The sequence below is a fragment of the Fulmarus glacialis genome, unplaced genomic scaffold, assembly GCF_000690835.1.
Source record: "Fulmarus glacialis isolate BGI_N327 unplaced genomic scaffold, ASM69083v1 scaffold20870, whole genome shotgun sequence".
Lineage (NCBI taxonomy): Eukaryota > Metazoa > Chordata > Aves > Procellariiformes > Procellariidae > Fulmarus > Fulmarus glacialis.
In genome coordinates, this window is record NW_009188587.1 from 1 (window position 1) to 20,781 (window position 20,781).

Genomic DNA, 20,781 nt, shown 5'->3' on the forward strand with positions numbered 1-20,781 from the left:
TTGTTTGTGGTGGCATTGCTGATTCTGGTAGAAATACCCTCCGTAACTGACAGATGCAGTGGAAACCGATGTATTTCTGTTGGCAGGGACATGTCGTAGCTGTTGCTTTTCAGTATACTTGCAGTTTGGAGAGACTGCAATGTTCTCCAGAGGTCCCACTTACACATTTCATACGCATGCTGAAATCACGCTGTGCGTGGTTTACAGCAGTATATGTTGCTTTCCATAATTGCTTCTTGTAGCATGATCAGTAGGGTCTCAGTTCACCCAGTGCCTGCTGACTACAGCTGAAGACCGCTGCTGTAGTTAAGGGCTTTTCTGGGTCATATGCTAGAAGTCAGTGAAAGGAATTGTATGTTAGCCTTGTTTCCATTTCACCGTCAACGTAAAGCCTTAAGCGTAAGCATAAGTCAGCGTGCAGTGTCATTAGTCAAATGAGAAATTGCATCTTTTTCATCTAGTGAAAATATATATAAACTGCTCTATTAGGAAGTTAGAACTTAAATTAAAAATACTTAGTTTGAACTGCACAACAGGAAGTGTGTTAGTGATGTTGGTTAAAATAAGAAGTCCTTTAAGGGTATGCTCATATTACAGAGAGATTCTGCCTGTAAGTTGGCTAAGGGTGCAGTACTGCACCCCATTGTAGTTTTTAGATTTGGATGGTGGTAGATGTCAGAAAACTTCTGACAAGGAGGGCAGGATAGTCTCTCTTTGCTTGAATGAGGTCCTCATCAGAGTGACATTGTGTGTTTTATCTTGTAATTTTAACTGCTTTGGGCAGTCATAGAGTAGACAGCTGTAAAGTTGGAACATTCCAAAATGGCGTTATCTGTTAGTAGCGTATATGAACTATGTTGGACCTTTATTCAGTGTGGTGCATCCTGTGCTTTTTTTGATCATGGAGACAGACTCTGTCTTCCCTTCTTCACTGCCATTGCCTTTGGTAGGGTGTTCAGTGTGGCAGTAACATAAATCACACTTGGGCTTGCATACGGAGCATTTTTGTGGACATACCATGGGTGATCAGAACAAACGCTGGACTTGTTATGGAGGGAGCAAAATTGCAGGAGATAAAAGCCTGGAGGAGGCCTTTATCTGGTGGACAAATATGGTATACCTTTATCTCTCTACATTTTGGGCTACGTTAGCAAGGCCATAGCCATTAGATCGAGGAAGTATTTATTACCCTCTTTTCAGAACTTTTGAGACCACAAGTCCAGTTTAGAGCCCCACAATACAAGAAAGATGCCGACGAACTGGAAGGGGTGCAGAGAAGGGCCACCGACGTTGTTGGGTGGCTGGAGCACGTGGTGTCTGCGGAAAGGCTGAGGGAGCTGTATAATGTTTAGCCTGAAGAAGAGAGGGCTTAAAGGGGATCTTACCGCTGCTCTTAATGAGTGGTTATAGAGAGGGGGGAGTTAGACTCTTCTCAGCAAAGGGATAGGAGGCAACAGGCACAAATTGCAGTAAGGGGAATTCTAACTAGAATAAGGAAAAACATATTCGCCATGAGGATGGTCAAGCACTGGATCAGGGACCCAGAGATGCAGTAGGATCTCCATCCATGGAGATACTACAAACTGGACTGGACACGGCCCTGAGCAACCTGATCTAACTCCTTAGTTAGCAAGAGGTTGGACAAGTGCTGTCCAATGAGTCTTTCCAATATAAATTATTCTATGATTCTCTTCAAGATGAGGAAACAATGTTGTTCAGAGTAGAGTTGACTGTCCCTAAGAGAAGGCAGTACTTTAGATGTTACCCTGTGGTTGGCAGCAAAGAAGATGTCGGATTTTAATTTCTATTACAGGTTAGTGCGTAGATATGCAAGTAAACTTATAAAACTGCAATGATTGCATCTGAGGTATTGCATCTAACATTACAGGCAAAAGGACAAGCAATATTTTGCAAGGCTGACATGTGTGGACAGGACTTTAAATTTACTTGATGAGGATTTTGTGTTTGGAGAAAGCCATAAACAATTAAAAATATAATATGTGGGAGAGTATAACTTTAAGTAATCTTTAAAGCTATATAAACACCTCTGAGTTTTGCAAAATGTTTCTGTGCCATAACCCATGCTCCATATTGTTCTGTAGCTAGTAGGTGGAACCACTGGAGAAGTCCAGGCATAACAATCTGATAAATATTGTAGTGTTGAATGCTACTCCTAAATCCTGCTTGGTCTCACAAGTTGTATTTCTTGTACCTGCTGTGGGTGTTTGCTGCCTGACAGGTTCTGGAGTTCGGCTCTGGCAACTGGAACGAGAAAGAACTTTCTCTTGCTCTCCCACATGCTCGCGCTCTCCCATCCTTTCCCCCTAATTCACACCCCCAAAGACAGGTGCATGAAATCAGTGAAGTGCATGTCACTAACGCTACGTGCTTATACATCACTGAAGATAAATGAGCTGCTTGTCACATTGTCCTCAAGAACATGCTGAGGAGCAAAATGTTGTAAGCCTGAATTAGTGGAAAAGGCATGGATCGTGGGAGCAAAGTCCTTGTCACGAGATCAGCTTTCTTCTCGTTAATAGGAGTTATCTTGAGCAATATGGATAGAGGCCAATTTCAAAACAGAAGGAAAAGGAACATCCTTGCTCTATTAGAATGGGAGATAAAATTGAGACTGGAAAATAAGTGAAATGAGTTCTGCTCTAGTACATGTTTCAACATCTCACAGCAAATGTGGAGTAAAACTGATCTGCTTCATAGTTTTTGTTGTCATTGGGGTTCTGATAGTATTAGCAAAATTACCTTCTGAATTTCAGTCACTTTTTGCTTGCAAAAACAGAGCAAGAGTAAAGGAGATAAAAGATATATGTCTGTCTAGGCATAGGAATTCTGCAATCATACATGCTGCAAGTCACATTTTAATAAAAAACCAAAACACAACAACCCCAAGCTTAGATTCTTATTGTTCTTAATCCGTTTCTCTCTACAAGCCTACGTTATAGTTGCAACATGTTTTTCTTCTTGGTCCTGACTAACAGTTAATTCAAGTCTTGACCAAAACTTTATTCTAGACTAGGATAACTTTTTCCCCCCGAGGTATTATTTCTGTTGTTCTAGAACTGTAGCTAAGATAGCCAAGCATACAGGTTGTCTCATGTTTGTAAGATGAAGTGAATAGCAAGTTTTCCCCTAAATCGTACAAAGCTAAGAAAAAAGTGTTGCTCCAGAATTACAGAAAGCCTGAAATATCAGCCCAGAGAGGTTTAGCCCTGAAACTTCTTAGGAGCTGGCATTGGAGAAGAGAGATTCTTACACATAGACACAGGAAAGCCAGAGCAGTTAAAACTTTTAGAGGACTTTTTGTGATCTTTTTAACTTGTCCTTTCTGCTGACCCTCTGTGTTGTGCTCTGGGACTTGGCGTTTCACTGTCTGTAAATTTCCAGGTACAGTTAAAGGCCTCTACAGGAGTGAGACCTGCTTATTTGAGACCATCTTCTTCCTGAGTTATCATATGCTTGTGGTTAGTGGAAGTGTTCAGTAGATTTTTTTATAGCACTGGATTTGAGATTGTACTGTTTCCTGTTCTAGTAAGTGCTTGGGAAAAGGTTTTGAGTGTATTGTGTAGAACAATAAATTAGACTAATCAATACAGCTTTCTAAAAATCAAAAATACAGTATAAATTGGTATTGGTAACAGTAGAAATGTTCTGGATTTGCGTAAGTTGAACAGTTTTTAATGAGATAAAATCTTAGCCTGAGATTAAGCAATTGCACTCTCTTTCTCAGTTAGAATTGTCAGTATTTCCACTACACAAAAGAAAAGGACTGAGAAAATGAAGTAAAAGTTTTGCTGTACGAACCATTATGTTTCTAATAGGTGCTGCTGGGATGTGGGGTAATATGGTATATGAATAAAATGCATCAGAGAGGTTTTTTGTATGATTAAACAGAATAGACAGGTCTATCTTATTTGAGGATTTATTAATCTGCCTTTTTTTTTTTTTTTTTTTTTTAATTAAACAGGAGATGATAGGTGGAAATGAGTCCTGTACTGCAGGACCGATACCTATGTCCTACTTAACCTGCCTGACTTACATTCTGGGAGAATGGACTGGCGTGGAGCATATTGAAGATTATCTGAGTTATGCAGTCTACCTTTTATGGGTGCTTTTTCCACTCGCAGTAGTTTTTCTACTTCCGGGAGTTCTCGTCATCCTTTTCTACACTTCCATTCTCCTCCTTCATATTTATAAAAGGAAGAATGAACTAAAGGAAGCTTATTCCAATGATGTTTGGGATGGTGCAAAACAAATGTTGGCTACCCTATGGGATGGACATGGAAGAATATGGCATGGTAAGCAAGAGCTGACTTTTCATTGAAAACTGCTGAAGCTCTTATTCCTGGTTTGCCTTTCAAGATTATCAATATATGTCTGATTGTTGCTGCTGTTGCATGAAATCTAAAATTCAGGCAATTTTTTTTTCTGTTTTATCAATGACTGCCAGTGGTGCTTGGGAGAAAAAAAGCCATTGAGACTTTTTTGGATGTAAAATTTTTTGTCTTATGCATTTATTGCTTTGCTGCTACAAAGTGAGATCTTTCATCCAGTTGAATATAGATGCAATTTTTAATTTTTTTTTTTATTTTTTACTTTTTATAACTACTCCTGGATTTCCTCATTCCAGGAGGTCCTGAAATGATTGCTATGTTAAAAATTAAATCAAATAACTATATTATTTCAGAGTCAATATATGAACACTGGAAGTTAAATGCCAGTTCCCTGATAGCTAGTATGTCAGCACATGTTAACGTAAATTAATTGCACTTAACCAGCCTTTTACATATAATGCCAAATGATGGCTAAAAGGAGCACTTAGTGTCAGTTCACTCACTAATTGCTACTTCAAATTGACTTTAGAGCGCAAAACTGTTACAGAACCCTACTTTTTAAATTTTCTTTCTGTCTATGTATTTTTTGACAACTACTTTCTCTACTAGAATGTCAAAACTAAGGGCTCTGTTCCTTGTCCTTCTACTATTATTTCCTTTATAAAGACAGACTTAATAAATGATTTGACTTTTCTTTTACGGAAATCATAAGCCTCTTTCAGAACCGTTCAGTCTAGATGCAGCTAAAGGAGAAAGATGTTTAAGAGCAATTTACATAAAGAACAAATCCTTCTTGAAAATCATCTCTATTTGTTCTCTAGTCAAAGGGAAGCAGGTTTTCAAGGCATTGATAACCAGATGGTGCAGCGGCTGTATCAGATGGGCTTTGTAAGACTAAGATGTAACTTCCAAATCTAGGAAAGTACACTAGATCAAAATCAACAGCTACATCAAAGAGCTTAAAATGCTCACGTACAATAAAAAGCTATTTACTTTTTTTCATAAGAAAATGATTTTTTAAGGCCTTGACTCTTTTCATCCTTAGTAACTTTTTCTTTTTATAAGGTCTAACTTTTTATTTGCACAGAAAAGATTCTTATCCAGTCCCTCACTGACAGTTGTGACTTTTTTCTGCCCTGCCAGCTGCTTCCATGTTCTCTATACACTTCTCTTGCTGAAGAATGAAATGTTTTGCGATTCTTTTTTTCCCCCCACCTGATTAATCAATATATCATAGGAAGAACTTTTCATCCTGAAATCTCAAAGCATTGGAAAAAAAAAAAACCCAAACCAACCCCACAACCAAAAAGTCCCGAACCAAAAGCCAAAACTGTTGTGTGATACTTGTAACTTTACATATACTATGGAAATGCTAGATGTAGGTATCATTCTGTTTATGATTGGCTGGCATGGAGCACAGTTAGTGGTCACTTGGGATGGTACAGATGATATGCTTGCAATATGTTGCAGAGCTCCACAGGTATAGGAAGTAAAATGGAGGGAGAAGAGCCAAGAGTACCTTCAGAATTAAAAAAAAAATTAATGGAATGGGCATTGCAGACCTGATTAACTTTGGAAGAAGTGAGGAGTTTGGGTTGATTTTTTTTTTGTTTTTTTTTTTTTTATTATTTAAAAAAACCCCAAACACAAACAAGATACTGTAACAATACTGCTCAATATTAACTGGATATGTTTTATACTGATGCATTTTGATATTTTGTGTTAACTGAATATATTCTTCTCTGTTAACTTAATTAGAAATGTAAGTTCAGTAAGAAATTTGTGTGTGTTTATGTATGTTTCAATTAAGCATATAAAGCCCCAAATAGCTTTTAGTACTTAGTGATGGAGAATGAAGCAAGTATAACTGTGAGGAAAATAACAAAGATAAGCTTCATACCCTGGAGTAAAAAGAGACATGTAAATGGATGTTGTCATGTCAAATCTTCTTAAACAGTTATTAGTGACAACGAACTTTGAAAAGTAAATAATAGCTTGAAATAGTTGTGTTTCACCACTCCTATCCAATCCTTATTTTGATTTCTCTTGAATGATTGATTCAGAGGACTCTGCAGCCTTGAAGACTGAACACTTTGCTCTTACCACTTCTCCATAGCTATCGATTTCAGTTTGTCAACTTGCTGCAAGATAGTTTCTTTGGGATAGAATTGCATCAAACTTTGACATCTGTTGTGCCTTTAAATCCTAACAGGTTATGAGCTTCATGGTGCCAAAAATATTCCTGAAGGACCAGCGCTTATTGTGTTTTATCATGGAGCTACTCCTGCTGACTATGTCTATTTCATGGCTAGACTTCTTATACAAAGGAAGAGATACTGCCACGTAGTAGCTGATCATTTCGTCTTTAGATTACCAGGTAACATACTTCATTATAAACAAATCAGTTTGAAAACTCTTAATTTTTTTTTTTTTACCGCCTAATTAATAAAAATTGTGCTACAGGAACACAGCTCTCAGAACAGACATTCAGACAAATTTGGTGAAAATGGTGAAGCACAGCCGTCTCTAACATGTTCTTTATAAACAAGAATGAGTTTATCAGACTGGCCGTTGCGAGGATGGGTCATACTCCTGGCTGGGCAAGACCTTCCAACAAGTCTAGGATGTTTAGAAACAAAGAGAAGGAGATTGTAGGAGAAACAGTTGTCTCTGTATTAATCGGTAGCAAAGATTTTAAGAAGATGTTTCTTTTTTTATTAATATAGGCAGAATGCCTATTAATATAGGCAGATTTCTTAATGAGATTAAGAAATAGACTGCTTGGAAGCAATGCCCTTAAAGTTGACAATATTAGTCTGGGGAGGTGATGTATTTTCGTATTCTACCCAGTTGAATATGGTGGGCAGTGAAACCTGTCCCCAAGAAGACTGTTCCAAGTAGAATCTTTTTGGCAGGAAAGCTGTAGAAGCGTCCAACAAGTTTGTGTGACACGTGGTGAAGCATGAAGAAAATGAAAAATATGTTTAGGGCAAGATTTTGGTTGGCCAGCCTAGTGAAAAACACTGCTGATTGGTGAAATTAATTATGTGAGGGGTTTGGTTTTTGTGTGTATGAAATACAGTAGTACCCAGTTCTTTTCCCAAGTTCAGTTTGTGACTAAAAACCTCATAATTCATTTTGTGAATTTACAGGAGTGTTCTGTAGTGTACTGATGCTTTTAGTGCAAACAACTCATATCAGAAAACTGTCCTTTTGCCAGTATAGTTTTATCTCAGACTTAATCTCTGAAAACTGAACTTTTTCATACTGATAACAGCATGGCCTTGCCTCTACAAGTGCTTTTGCCAGCAGACTAGGATTTGTCAGTTGATTATCAAATCTTTTGCATACAGCTGACTAACGTAACCTATTTTGTAATTTAGATTTGGCTCCATATTGTATCTATTAATACTTACGCACAGTTGTTTATCAAATGGGAGATTATTTTTTCTCCATTTCTGCTTTAAAATAAGATTCTAAGCGTGGGTATGCTTATGAGTCCCCCAAATATTGTTTAGTAGCATTGCAGAGACATCTGGCTGAATGGCTGGTCTCAAAGAATTGGGTTTAGCAGTACAATGTCTAGCTAATACCTGGTTTCTACAGGCATTCATCAGGGATTGATACTGGGACCAGTGCTGCTTAATGTTTTTATTGCACACCTGGATGAGGGGTTGGAGCGTGCTTATCATTCATTGATGATACCAAACTGGGGGAGCAGTCGATACACTAGGGATTAGAGCTGGTATTCAGAGTGCCTTCACAGAAATGAACTGACAGAAACATCACAAAGTTCAGCAAAAGCAGATGTGAAGTTGTGCATCTGGGATGGAGCAATCCCATGCAACAGTATCATGGGTAGAAGATGGCTTTGCAGGAAAGGACTTTGGCATTCTAGCGGACAGCAAGTTGAACGCAGCTCAGCAGCGTGCCCTTGCAGCAAAGAAGATGAACTGCAAGCTGAGCTTATTTTAGCTTGAGTATAGCCAGCAGGTTGAGTGAAGAGGTTTTTTCCCCTTGGCTTGTCACCTGTGCAAGCACATCTTGCAATATGGTGTCTGGTTTTGGACTCCCCCGTACAAGACAGACATTGACACACTAGAGCGTGTTCAGTGGATGATGCAGGGCTGGAGCACACAATGTATGAGGAGAGGCTGGGAGAACTGGATTTGTTTCGTCTGTACCAGATAAGGGTGGGGAACGGTATTATTGCTGTCTTCAGCGACCTAACAGGAGGGTGCAGAGAAGAGGGAGTCAGACTCTTCTCACAGGTGCACAGTGATAGAATGAGAAGCAACAGAGACAAGTTGCAACAGAGGAAATTTTGATTAGATGTGTGGAAAGGTATTGTACCATGAGGGTGATCAGGCACCTGAACAGATTGCCTAGACAAGTTGGGGAATCTCCATCGCTGGAGACTTTCAAAACTCTGCTGGGTGAGGCCCTGAGCAGCCTGATCTAGTTGGACCCGCTTTGAGTGGGAGGTTGGACTAGATGACCTTCAGAGGTCCCTTTCTACCTACATAATTCTATGGTTCTGAGAGTGAATTAAGGCTCTTCAGGGAAGACAAGCCCAAAGAGCCCAGATAATGTTCTGGATTGTGTTTCAAAATCTGCACAATAATCTATGACTGGCAACCCAGATAGATGCTGCTTCTCTTGGGAATCAAACCGGAAAGACTGCCATAATTTTATCCTAATACTAAGACTGCCTGATCTTGATTAAGTCTTCAGATTAAATTGGATGCCTTTTCAGAAGATGTTTTAGTTAACCAAAAGTTATTATGCTCAATGCAGGAGAAACTGGGGGGGGTGAGGTAGGGGATGGGTTTGGCGAGTCTGTAGGCTGTTAGACACACTTGCATTAGATGATTAGATGAATCTTCTGTTTTTATGATTATTGAATTTACTATGAATAGCTGTGAGGAATGGCTTGTCCCATGAATCTGACTGTCAGGTCTGTGCCAGTATGCAATTGCCACTATGCAGTCTTGTTGCATCCTCTGCATTGGACACTGCTGTCTGAATTAACTGCAGTTAACTGGAGTGTGTTTGTAAAATGTTGCTGTGCCTCCTAAGGGATGCATGAGTCTGCAAGGGGTCAAACATGCCTCTCCCTACTGCTTATTCTTGAAAGATACAGCTTGATAACTTATGGAAGGGAATCTAACCTAATAGGAGACCTCCTATAGATATCTGGAGATTCCTGTTGAACATTGCCTAATGCATCTTTGTTTCATGTTGATGCAAAAGGAAATTACTTCATTGTCTCAATTTATACTGTATCAATACTATGTAAGGTTCTGTTGCTTGTGTTTTGGGTCAGAAGGATATGGTCCTGTGGCTTCTTTTTTTCCTTTTTCTTTTAAATACTAGTGGTTAGTCACAGGAAAAAAAACATTCCAATGGTTTCTGGTTCTTTTGGATTCTTAGCTGTGTAATGCTCAGGAATACATTGATTTGTCTAAGGTTGAGTTAAGAGAAAATCTTTTCCCAAAAAGTGCAGTGAGGACTGAGATATCACTTGTGTTCTTCTCCATCACCCTCTCCTATAATATGAGCCGTGTTTCCTTCCTAGCGTTATCTGGGAGCCCTCTTTAAAAGGTTGCCTGCTATTTTAGGGATCTAAGACAGTCCTTCCCCTGTAATGTCCTAGAGGAAAGGAGCCGTGGCTTCTTGTCTATTACATATACAAGGTGTTGCAAAGTGTCTTGTGGACTAGATATTCTGCAGATACACATGCGTGGTTACTGGTTACCTACAATTGTGGAAGGTTGGATTCAGTGGTCTAAATGATTCCTCTCTGTCTGTGGTCCTAAAGGTCAACCATAGAAAAACAATGACGTCCTTTCCATCTTGCTACCAGGTAGCTGACAGCCCCTATGTTACAGTCGCTGGGGCTAAGTTAGAGAAATGTATATGGTGCGCTTATTGAGATAAGTGTTAAATGCATTACTGGGTACTTTCCAAAGGGTTTTCAAACATCGGTGTGGACACAATGTTGTGGAAAATAGGAGAAGAGTATGCTGGGGCAAAGGGCAGAGTCCAGGTTGAACTGTGGAATAAAATTAGTTTTGGACTTCTTGGTATTTGGAAAAATTAGCATCCCTTCATGCTCTGGAAAGCTGAAAAACTGTGGTTAGATAATTTTGAGAGTTGTTTTGTTGTTTAAAGTGGAAAAATAGATTCTTGGTCACTTTTATGCAACAACCAGGTGCTACCCCAGTGTTTCTTCTGACTCCATGATGACCTTTGCTTTGGGCACAGAGTACCCTGGCTCTCCCTTCAGGGCCACTGCACTAGTTCCTGTCTCTCTGCTGCTCTAAAGGAGCCAGGTTCTTCCTCTTTGCTACTGGGGCAGAGATATTGATAATAATGTGTGATCTGCTGGCTAGGCTATGAGGTACAGCTCAGAATATAAGGTTTATACTAAAAGTCAAGAGGGGAAATATGGCTGAGAAATTTTGTGAAGACTTGAAACCCCACCCCACCGCTATTCTGTATTATAAATTTTTGCCTGTATTCTGTCTATATTCTGCTCTTTTTTTTCTGACCTATGAACTGGACAGGCTCATGGTGTTGTTCTATCACACACCACATCCCCCCCCGCGCTTCCCTAGCACATCCAATGCAGAAAAGAAAACTATCTTCACAGCTTCTGCTTCCCTGGAGTCTCTTTTCCTGCTCGGCTCAACCCTTCTCATGACTGTTTTGTCTCTCTCCTGAACTCATTGACAGAAAGGACTTAGAGACAGGCACCTTCTTACCACCAGGTACATTCCAGACAGCTTTAATTAGTTTGGGAGTGTAAAACGTTGTAAAAACCAGGTATTGAAGATCCCACAAACAAATTAAGAGGAATTAAATTACTTTAGGAAAACTCTCTTTCAAGTGTCCTCTGTGCAAATGCTACTAGATGAAGACTGTTAGTGTCATCAGCAGTGTGCGAGGCAGGCACAACAGAATATGAGAGAGATGTAATGCAGCTTGTGTTCTGTTGTCATGTTTATGGACAGATCCTGATTGTGTAGAGATATAAATCAGGAGTAATTATACTCACACCAACTACAAAGACTAGTTAGAGATCAGAGTTTAGTTAAGAATAAACTAATGATACGCTGCCTCATGCTCTCCTTCCCAAGCCCTTAGTTTATGTGGGCTGCAAGAGAAGGCAGATCTCTGTAGTCTTAACTATATTTGGACTCTTCTTCAGCGTGTGTGTGTGTGTGTAACAAATGTGTGTTCGTAGTAACAACTATTCATTTGTTAATCTGAGGTTAAAAAATGAAGATCTATTAATGACGGGCAAACTCGACTAGATCAGTTCTGTGTCCTTGTCTATGGCTGATGAGGTTGTTTGCCTTAGTGGGAAACTTCAAGAAAGAGAAGTAATCTTTCCCATACTGCTCAGTCATCTAAAGTTCCCATTTTGGTATGCAGTACTCATAAATACTGTGTAAATTTAAGATTTATTCAGCCAAGTGAGCATGATTGATTTCCTGCAAACAGAGGTTTATGCTAGTTATGTTCTTTCAGATTAGACTAGTTGTCTAAATTGATCAGGTATGTGTTCATTTGATGCTTGTAACCAAATTTTTGATGTTCTGCTGTTTCTTGAAGAGTAGGGTCAGTATGACATTTCAAATTCAAGATGATATGAGGAGTTTATGTAACTTCATAGTTAAAAACTTCAGTAAATGAAAAATCTTAACCTAAGATGAATATACCCAATCCAGGCTTGCCAGATGCCTCTTTGCGTGAAAGGCCATCCAGGTACTCACAGACTGAACCAGGGAGTCAATTCCTGCAGTGATCCGTAACACAGAGAATGCCGCATTTTCTTTGTCATTCTCCTTGTGCACAGACTGCTCTTTGTTTGCCAAAGTTAACAAAACCAAAACCCACAACAATTTGCTGGTATTTTCTCTTGTTGCACTTTATTAGGACTGTGCTACATTTGAGAAGTAGAGCTTGGGCAAGGAGCCAGTGTCCTGGAGCTCCTTTGGAGGGACACATGAAAGATGTCACAGAGCGCTTGCCAGTTTTTTCCAGTTTAGTCCTGATTGTGAGATAGCACCTGACTTTACTGTGACAAAAAGCCACTGAAAACCCTAAATCTTCAACTTTTTAGACCAAAATTTATAAGCAGGACTTAATGCTTCAGTCCCTCTAGAAACGTCTTTGATTTGGGATTACAGGTTATTAGACAAGTAAGTTTTAGTCATTGTGTTCTGTGTTGGGAATCTGTACTCAATGGTAGTATGAATTAACATTTTCTGAATTAATATTATCTTACCCTACAGGTTTTAAATTATTACTTGATGTACATGGAGTTATGCATGGACCAAAAGAAGAATGTGTCAGTGCTCTGAAAAAGGGCTATCTGATAGCCATTGCCCCAGGTGGAGTTCGGGAAGCACTCTTTAGTGATGAAATGTATACTATTATCTGGGGTAATCGGAAGGGCTTTGCTCAGGTGGCCATTGATGCAAAAGTGGTAAGTATGACAGATCACAGAAGAGAAGCAAAGAATGCTAACTTATTAGTACTTTCTTCCAGGGAGAGCTGTTTTGATTATCATACATTTGGTGTTACATTGCTGAGTGTCATGAGTATGGTCTACTTGCTCTCATAACTACATTTCAAGACTCTTTTTGTTGCTTTCGAGAAGAAGGCTTTGGAGTCAGCTAAGAATAGTGTGGTCAGGAAATCCAGAGTTTAAAAGAATGACAGATGAAATCCAGGGTGGTTTCTACATTACAAGCTTGTGCTGTTTTACATGTGCCTGGTCAGGATTGTAATGGCTCAACCCCTGACACAGAGTGATTGGGAAGGAATCATACATCAACATTTCTGTTTCCCCTATCGCTGAAGTATGCTGTGACCCAGCACAGTATAGACTTACTGGGACTATGTACTGTATTGGCATTTTAAGGTAGTAAGGGATGTCTATGGCATACAGCAGCAGCAGGAGATGCTGTTCACTAGCGTGAACTGTCTCTTCAATTCTAATATATAGAATATGGGACCAACTGTGAAAGGCACATAAGTGTATGATATATTTGAATTGTAACTATTTTAATAATCGTTTCAGAGTCCCTCTCATTCTATATTTGTATTTGAAAGATCGGTGCATATGTCTGTAGGTCTGCATATACCTAATTTGAAAGTAAGTCTCACACCAAGAGTTTTATATTTAGGTACTGTCAAAGAGAGACTAGTTAAATCTCTGGATTTTATACAGAAATAGAATACTTCTAAGATGCAATTTTAAGTGTGTGTCACTTTTCTCAGGAGGAAAATAACACTGTTTAAACAGGATATTTTCAACAGATTTAGATTTTACTAATGTATTGCAATAGCATATAAAAGGCCATACTTGGGATTCAACTGTGGTTGTACTAGTTATATTTATTTTATTGAATGTGTGTTCAGTTCCCTTTACGCGCTCACAAAGGTCTTGCAGCTTCATTGCCCCCTGAAAAAACACCTGAGAGATGCAGTAGAATAGCAATAGTGTCAGAGGCAGGCTGAAAGTTGGGAAAATATCTTTATTTAGATTAAAGATGAACTTTAAGTCACCTTTAATCGTGAGCATAACTCCTCATGAAAAGAAAAATGTGTCTAAAACGTCAGAAAAATGTGTCTAAAACTGGGACCTTCAACTTCTTGAAGCTGTATGGCTTCAGCAGTTTGTTTGCCAGGATTTTTGTCATATAAACCAACTTGGTACATACAAAAATCTCTACCTCTATGTCAAAAGTAAGATGTTCCAAATAAGATGGTTCTAGAATATAGAAGTTTGTTACCATTCAGGTTAGGCAACCGCGCTTCTTTTTATTCTCTGTAGTTGCATTGGATTCTTTACAGACTTTCTCCCCCTCAAAAAAACCCCAAAACAACCAACTTGATACCTTCTGAAAAGTTTAATTTACTAGCTCATCTCCATGCTTGTTTAAAAAAGTTTGAAAGAATCTGAATGTTTGAAAATCCCATAGAGTTCTGTATTTCTGATGATGTTATGTACAGTGAGTACATACTATAAAGTGATATTAAAAAACTTCATGTAGTAGCTGACCCCTCCCAGTTCTTGTAAATCTTGTTAGCTGTTTGCAAGTCCAAAAACAGCAGTAAAAATTTGAAATATTCAACACCATTCCAAATATTCATCAGCAGAAATAAATCATGGACATGTATTGAATATGATACATCATGTGTGGAGCAATACAATCAGCATAGCAGAGACAAATCAGTTTAGGGTCCCAACCCTGTGAATTCTTCCCTTTGAGCATAACTACAAATTAGGTAAGAGGTTTAACCACTTACGAAACAACTGTGCAAACACTGCTAGACGAGGGAAGGCCTAAACGCTCCATAGATTCTGGAAGCCTGAACTGCTTTGAGAAAATGGACTTGCTGTGAAACACTGACTGAAATCTCTTGGTATTCTCCAGCTTGAAACCTCATGGCAGAATGTCGCAGAAGAACTTAAGAATACTTGTTTTGCTCTCTATATCTCCTTGTCTGAGAAACACTTCTGAAATTAATTTGCTTGTTGGGTTTAAGTGAGGTAGAAGGTTTTTAGATAGTGCTATCTTCATTAAATTCTTAATTTTTTTTTTTCCCTCCTAGCCCATCATTCCTATGTTTACACAAAATGTTCGAGAAGGCGTTAGGACGTTAGGAGGAATAAGTAAGATATTTTCTATTTTTTTGTAGTTTATTTTTCCGTATGTGTCTAGCCTATCTCTGTAGAAATAATCCCCGTATAAATTTGAGATTTGACACAGCCTTGTTTCTGGAGGTTTGCTCTCTGGTAGAGTTCAGAGATGTTATTAGGATTTAATATCAGCATTAGATATGGTATTGGCTCATCTAAGTTACTGTCCACATAACAGTGTGCCTTCACAGAAGCAGTAGAAGAAAGGAAAAAGGAGCCAGAAAAAGGCAAATAGATTTAGAGCACTTTTTTTCTCTGCTTATATCTGCCAGGCCAACTCTAGGTTTTCTGCTGTCTGTTAAGAAGCAAAGCAAACAGGGGTTTGCAACTGACACGTAATTTCTTTAAATGTCCTCCTAAGGCTCTGTGTTTACACCTCTACCTGTACTTAAACTTTGAATGGTTTGAAATATATTTAATCTGTGGTTGGTTCACTATTCAGCACTAGACCTGTGTTTCCTCACAAAACCTTGCATTTGCCTGCTCTCTTTCCTCATCTCTATGGGACTTCCAGTCAGCACACGAATAGATGGGTATATGTCTGAAGTGTCCACCTCTGGGATGATTAGAATCCACATCGCTGCTGATCTGCTAGTGTTAAACCCCCTTTTTTTTATATTCTTCAACTTACTATCTAGCAGAAACGGCCTGAACAGTCTCCTCCACGCCACATGTTCTGCCTCAAGTATGGTATCATAATCTTCATCAGAGGACTGCAAGGCAAAACAGTTCTGTTTCTCTCCCCCTCTAATTAAAAGCTATATATTGCATGGAGAAAGCCAAGGCATCAGATGTAGATGTGCAGAATAATTCACATATTCGTCAGGTTGTACAAAAATAAAGAGCAATTAATTGTTGCTGTGTTCAGGAGAATCTTCCCAAACAAGCGGAAATTGAAGCCAGTATCATTCATGCTACTTGTATTCTACAGCAGAGGTGCTAGAGGAATTGAATTCTGTTGATCACTGGAGGCGTTACGCCAGTTTCAGTAGTTTTGGAATATTCTTCGTTCTTACAGGTTGTGTACAGAAAATTCCACGTCTTGGTCAGTAAGGATTTTCTTATGCCAACACCTCAGTTAAAGGAATTTCTTGTCTAAAACTGAGAGAGAGAATATTAGCACGCATTCTGCAAGGAATCTATTCCGGGTGCATTTGGGTTAGATGCTTAGAAGGTGGTGTGTGGGGAAGAAGATGTGTCCTCTTAGAGCTGATTGAAATACCTGGTTTTTCTTTCTTTTTATATTGTTTCACTGCAACCAGTGTGATCTGAAAGAGCAATTCAGTGGTTTAGCATGACTGGTCTTTAGGCAGATAAGACTATTTCTGATCCTCTAGACCTCAGCGGGACTGAACAGAACAGTCTTCCAATACTAGTTTCTTACACTAACCTGTAAAATTAGCTGAACTGTAACCTGTATTGTGTAGCATTCCCTTCCTCTCCAGAGAGGCAGCTGCTGGATTTTTCTCCTCTTCTTCCTTCTCTTTGCAGCTACTCTTTGGAGGAGAGATTTCACACCAAGTTAGGGTGGAAACAAGTTTAATGTTAGCATTAACGCAGCTTTTAAGAAATGAAAGTCAAGGGTAGAATAGCACTTGAGATGACACGTTGTTTGAGAATCTGGGTCAGGGGCTGGATTACTTGAGAAGCCAGTTTCAGTTTTAAGACATACTGGGAAAAAAACTTCACAGAATAATCTCTCTCTCTCTCTCTCTCTCTCTCCCTCTTCCCCCCACCGCCCTTCTTGCCCCCTTTTCCTTCTCCTGCTTTCCCACTCCCCCCTAAATTTTTTCACATTAGAAATACTTAGGTCACTATATGAACGTATTAGATTGCCAATAGTTCCTGTGTACGGTGGGTTTCCAGTCAAGCTTCGTACATTTATTGGAGAACCCATTCCATATGAACCAAATGTAACTGCTGAGGAACTAACTGCGAAGGTAAGATAGATATGCATATATATATATTTAAAATACTGACTGTTCTGTTAGAAAACACTGGAATATTCTTGTCAAGTGATTTCTGCCTTGGAGCTAGTTACAGAAGTTGGTGGAATCATGGTAAGCTTTGGACTTGCTTAACTCTGAATGCCCTTCTTAAATGCTATTTTTTTATTACTACACCTTGCAGATGTTCTAGGCCTTTTAAAGTCAATACTGCACCCTATATTTGCTTTGAGAAACAACTTGCTTTAGGAACTGAAGAAGTTCAGTCAGATAAGACTGCTCTGGGTTGATAAAGACATAAGCACTTTACTCAGAGAAAGGGTTCTTGTTCTTGGTCTTTTCAGAAAGATACTAATGAAGCCTTTCAAATATAGCAAATCTGTGTTCACAAACTGTTGAAATTCCATACAATAAAAAAATCAAGGTAAATAATTTCACTGCTTTGTACCGTGTGTTTCCATTTCTATTTCCTCCAACTTCACACCCAACAAATTAACTTTTGAATGTTCCCCTAGTTCAGATTTAGGTGGTTTATAGAAAGGATTGTCAGGTCCTCATGTTAATTCAGTTTATTAATCGATTTCACAGTGCAGAGACAAAACAGTTAAGTGATGGAGCAGTCAGATGGAGGGGGCTGAAATAGCCATTTTTGAAAGCTTCACAGATGGTCACTTTTAGCATTCTGAAAACTTCACTTGAGAGAAAGAGATTTTTTTTCTTGACTATGCAGGTGTTGGTTCAGTTGTCTCTCCTCATCTGTTTACCCTCTGATTAGATCTCTGCAAAATGACATCTTAAGATCTGCATTATCTTATGCCCTGGTTATGGAAAACTGATTGTTTCTTTTGGGGGTTCAGTCTGACAGGACTTCAGGACTGTTGGCTTTCAGGAGAGAACGTGTGTTTAAATGACTTGCAAACACGCTTCGGCATTTTACATTTGTGCCAACCCTCACTTGCTTCTGACTTAAGTGCAAATTCTGCTAGATAAAGCCCCTAGAATGTGAATCTCCTAGAATCCTAGTTAGAGTGATTTTAAAATTGTATCTCATGTTTCAGGCTATGGCACAGTATGTATTTTCCCATTATGTATAGGAAAAATTAAGCTCAAATTTTTTACCAAATAGGAATTTTAGATCTGTAGAGACACTTAGGACCAGATCTATAAAGAGATGTGGTCAGGAACCTTCTCCCAGGACTTAACAGTAGATCACATACTTCATATAAACAGTGGGAGCTTGTACCAAGAATCAGTTTTCCCCTTCCTGACCACTGGTTTACAAAGGCAAATAGTTCTCTGTTCTGTCTCTGGCCTTAAGAATTCAGTAGTCTGTTCTTCCCTAGGCAGAATAGGAAGGTTATGGCATGTCCTCACCATAGCTTTTGCATATTGCCCTGGTTTTGAATGTTCACTGTAGAGCTTTTAAGAATGGTTGCTATTAATTTCTTGGCCTGCTGTGTTTTTGAGTGGAAGTGAATGCTGCTGTCATATGCAGTATTTTAGGTGTGGTCTACATGTGCTTTACAGGACCAGCTCCTTTAGGGGACTTGGGTGCAAGAACAACCAAATGTGCTGAGACACAATTGTGTTTCCAGTGCTGCTTCTCAGCGTGTGTAGAAGCAAAGTTCTTGCATACAGGAAGAGTGTTATTGATACAAACCTGGACATAGGCAGAAGTTTCTGAGTTCCAGTACAGCATACAGTTCCAGTACACCGACATGCTTTACAGATCTAGGTCTCTTCGTTAATTTACTCCATCGTCATTTTACTATTGCATATCACTAATAGAGCTTGTGAACACAGCTACCAGAGATAAAAGATACTAGTTTGTTGGTCTGTTTCTTGACAGTGATCCCACAAACACATCCTATGGGCTTAAATATGGAAAAATAGTATTTTGCAGTAGTTCTGCGACATTTGAAAGGATGAAAAAGAGCTTAGAAATTGTGTTAATGTATGAACAATATAAAGATGACTTAATCTGACCAAAACCTTTTCTCTTTCCTTACAGACAAAAGCAGCACTCCAAGCTCTAATAGAAAAACATCAGAAAATACCAGGAAATATATTTAGGGCTTTAATGGAACGATTTCAAACACGAAAGAAAGACGATTAAGGTCTTCTGAATAAACTACTATTTAGTTTAATATTCTTAAAGTCATATTTGTAACTTATTAATTCTTCTAATAATAGGTTTTAAATACTGTCCTAATGATACTGCTGTATAATTTAAGGTATAAGACACTTTTCCTTGCCCTTCCCCCTGTCCAGTATCAAGCTCAGGAACACAAACTTCAAATCATTCGTAATGGGGCAAAGCTTAGTTTTTGATAAATGCATTCCTACCTTGAAAGTGTTTTTTTTTTTCAAAAATGACACTACAAGTCTTTATGTACATGGTCTCTTGTCTTTTTTTTTTTGTCGTTTTTCCCCCCGCCACACCTATGGTTGCTCTTTAAACTGAATGTTAGACCTGCTGTAGAGCTAGGGTCTTACAGTCTTGATCATCGTCACTGTAACTAGGTTTTGCAGGCCAGGTTAATGCCATACAGCATTTATGAAAACTTCCTTTATGTTGTTACTCTTGTGCTGCTGGAAAACAGTCAACCTTCTGTGGCCTGTAGAACCTCTAGCTATGCCTGCAAAACCTACAGTGACAGCGCTTAGTTTTACTGCGGTGAGTTCAGAAAGAGTTTGCAGGAGTGAAAATTGATTAGAGAACTGCAGTGAACCAAGGAAGTTTGTTACAGAAACCACTCTGATGCAGTGAATGAGAACCCTACAGCACAACTGCTGTTCCAAGCCAAGCCATATTGGATATCTGCCCTTGAGTAGAGAGTTGTCCCGTATACTTCTCAGTGAATCTGCAAATTCTCCTTTGAAAGAATGAGCCAAGCATTTAAACTTTAACAAGAGGAAATGAGAATACTGTTTAGTAACATGAGCTTATAAAGCTTTATTTTGAAGGAAGGAAAAAATTAGTGCAACACTCCTTTTAAAAGTAGTAGTTCTTTTGAAAAACAGAATAGACATTCCCAAATACCCTTTAAATCTAGTGTATGTGTAAACTGTAAAACATCCATATACTTCAAACACAGTTATTTACATAAGTTATTAAATCAGGGTTGAGAGGGAAATCCTATATACTTTCCTTAAGTGAAAACAATTGAATGAACACGAGACACTTGCAGGATTGGGCTTTTGTGCACTCACACTAAATTATATTATTATATTTTTTCTGAACTAAAGCCTATGCTTTTATTGTCCAAATAGGAAATATCTGAAATGTTTCTTCTGACTGCCAGTAAGTTTAATCTACAGTTCTTAAATTAACATCTGGGAACTCTTTAGTTTTGGGATGAGAACAAATTCCTTAAGGAAAGACAAAAAAGGTGTTTCCTATATTACAAGGTCTCCTTTCAATATTGTTGAGGTTTGACCTGTTCTTACACGCCCCCCGCCCCCCAAAAAAAACCCCAAACAAAAACCCGACAAATTCCTTAAGGAAAGACAAAAAAAGGTGTTTGCTGTATTACAAGGTCTCCTTTCAATATTGTTGGGGTTTGACCTGTTCTTACACCCCCCCACCCCCCAAAAAAAACCCCAAACAAAAACCCTTCAACTTTTGAAAGAGCAGTTGCATTCAATTTAGTATCCATTCCTCCCACTATTTAAGCACATGCTTTACTTTATACTTTTAAATGTGTAAATTAGTGAGATTACATAAGTGCATGTGGATGATGCCCTATGTCGGAAAAATATTGCT

The 20,781-nt window shown here is 38.8% G+C and overlaps 1 protein-coding gene across 1 annotated transcript; it reads left to right on the plus strand.

Moving 5' to 3' along the window:
- The first annotated feature begins 3,985 nt into the window (after positions 1-3,985).
- TMEM68 (transmembrane protein 68) lies at positions 3,986-19,371 on the plus strand. Its single transcript, XM_009579259.1, has 6 exons — positions 3,986-4,313; positions 6,562-6,726; positions 12,653-12,846; positions 14,982-15,042; positions 16,870-17,009; positions 19,027-19,371. Exons 1-6 carry the CDS (start codon positions 3,986-3,988, stop codon positions 19,129-19,131), a joined length of 993 nt encoding a protein of 330 aa, XP_009577554.1. The 3' UTR covers positions 19,132-19,371.
- The last annotated feature ends 1,410 nt before the right edge of the window (positions 19,372-20,781 follow it).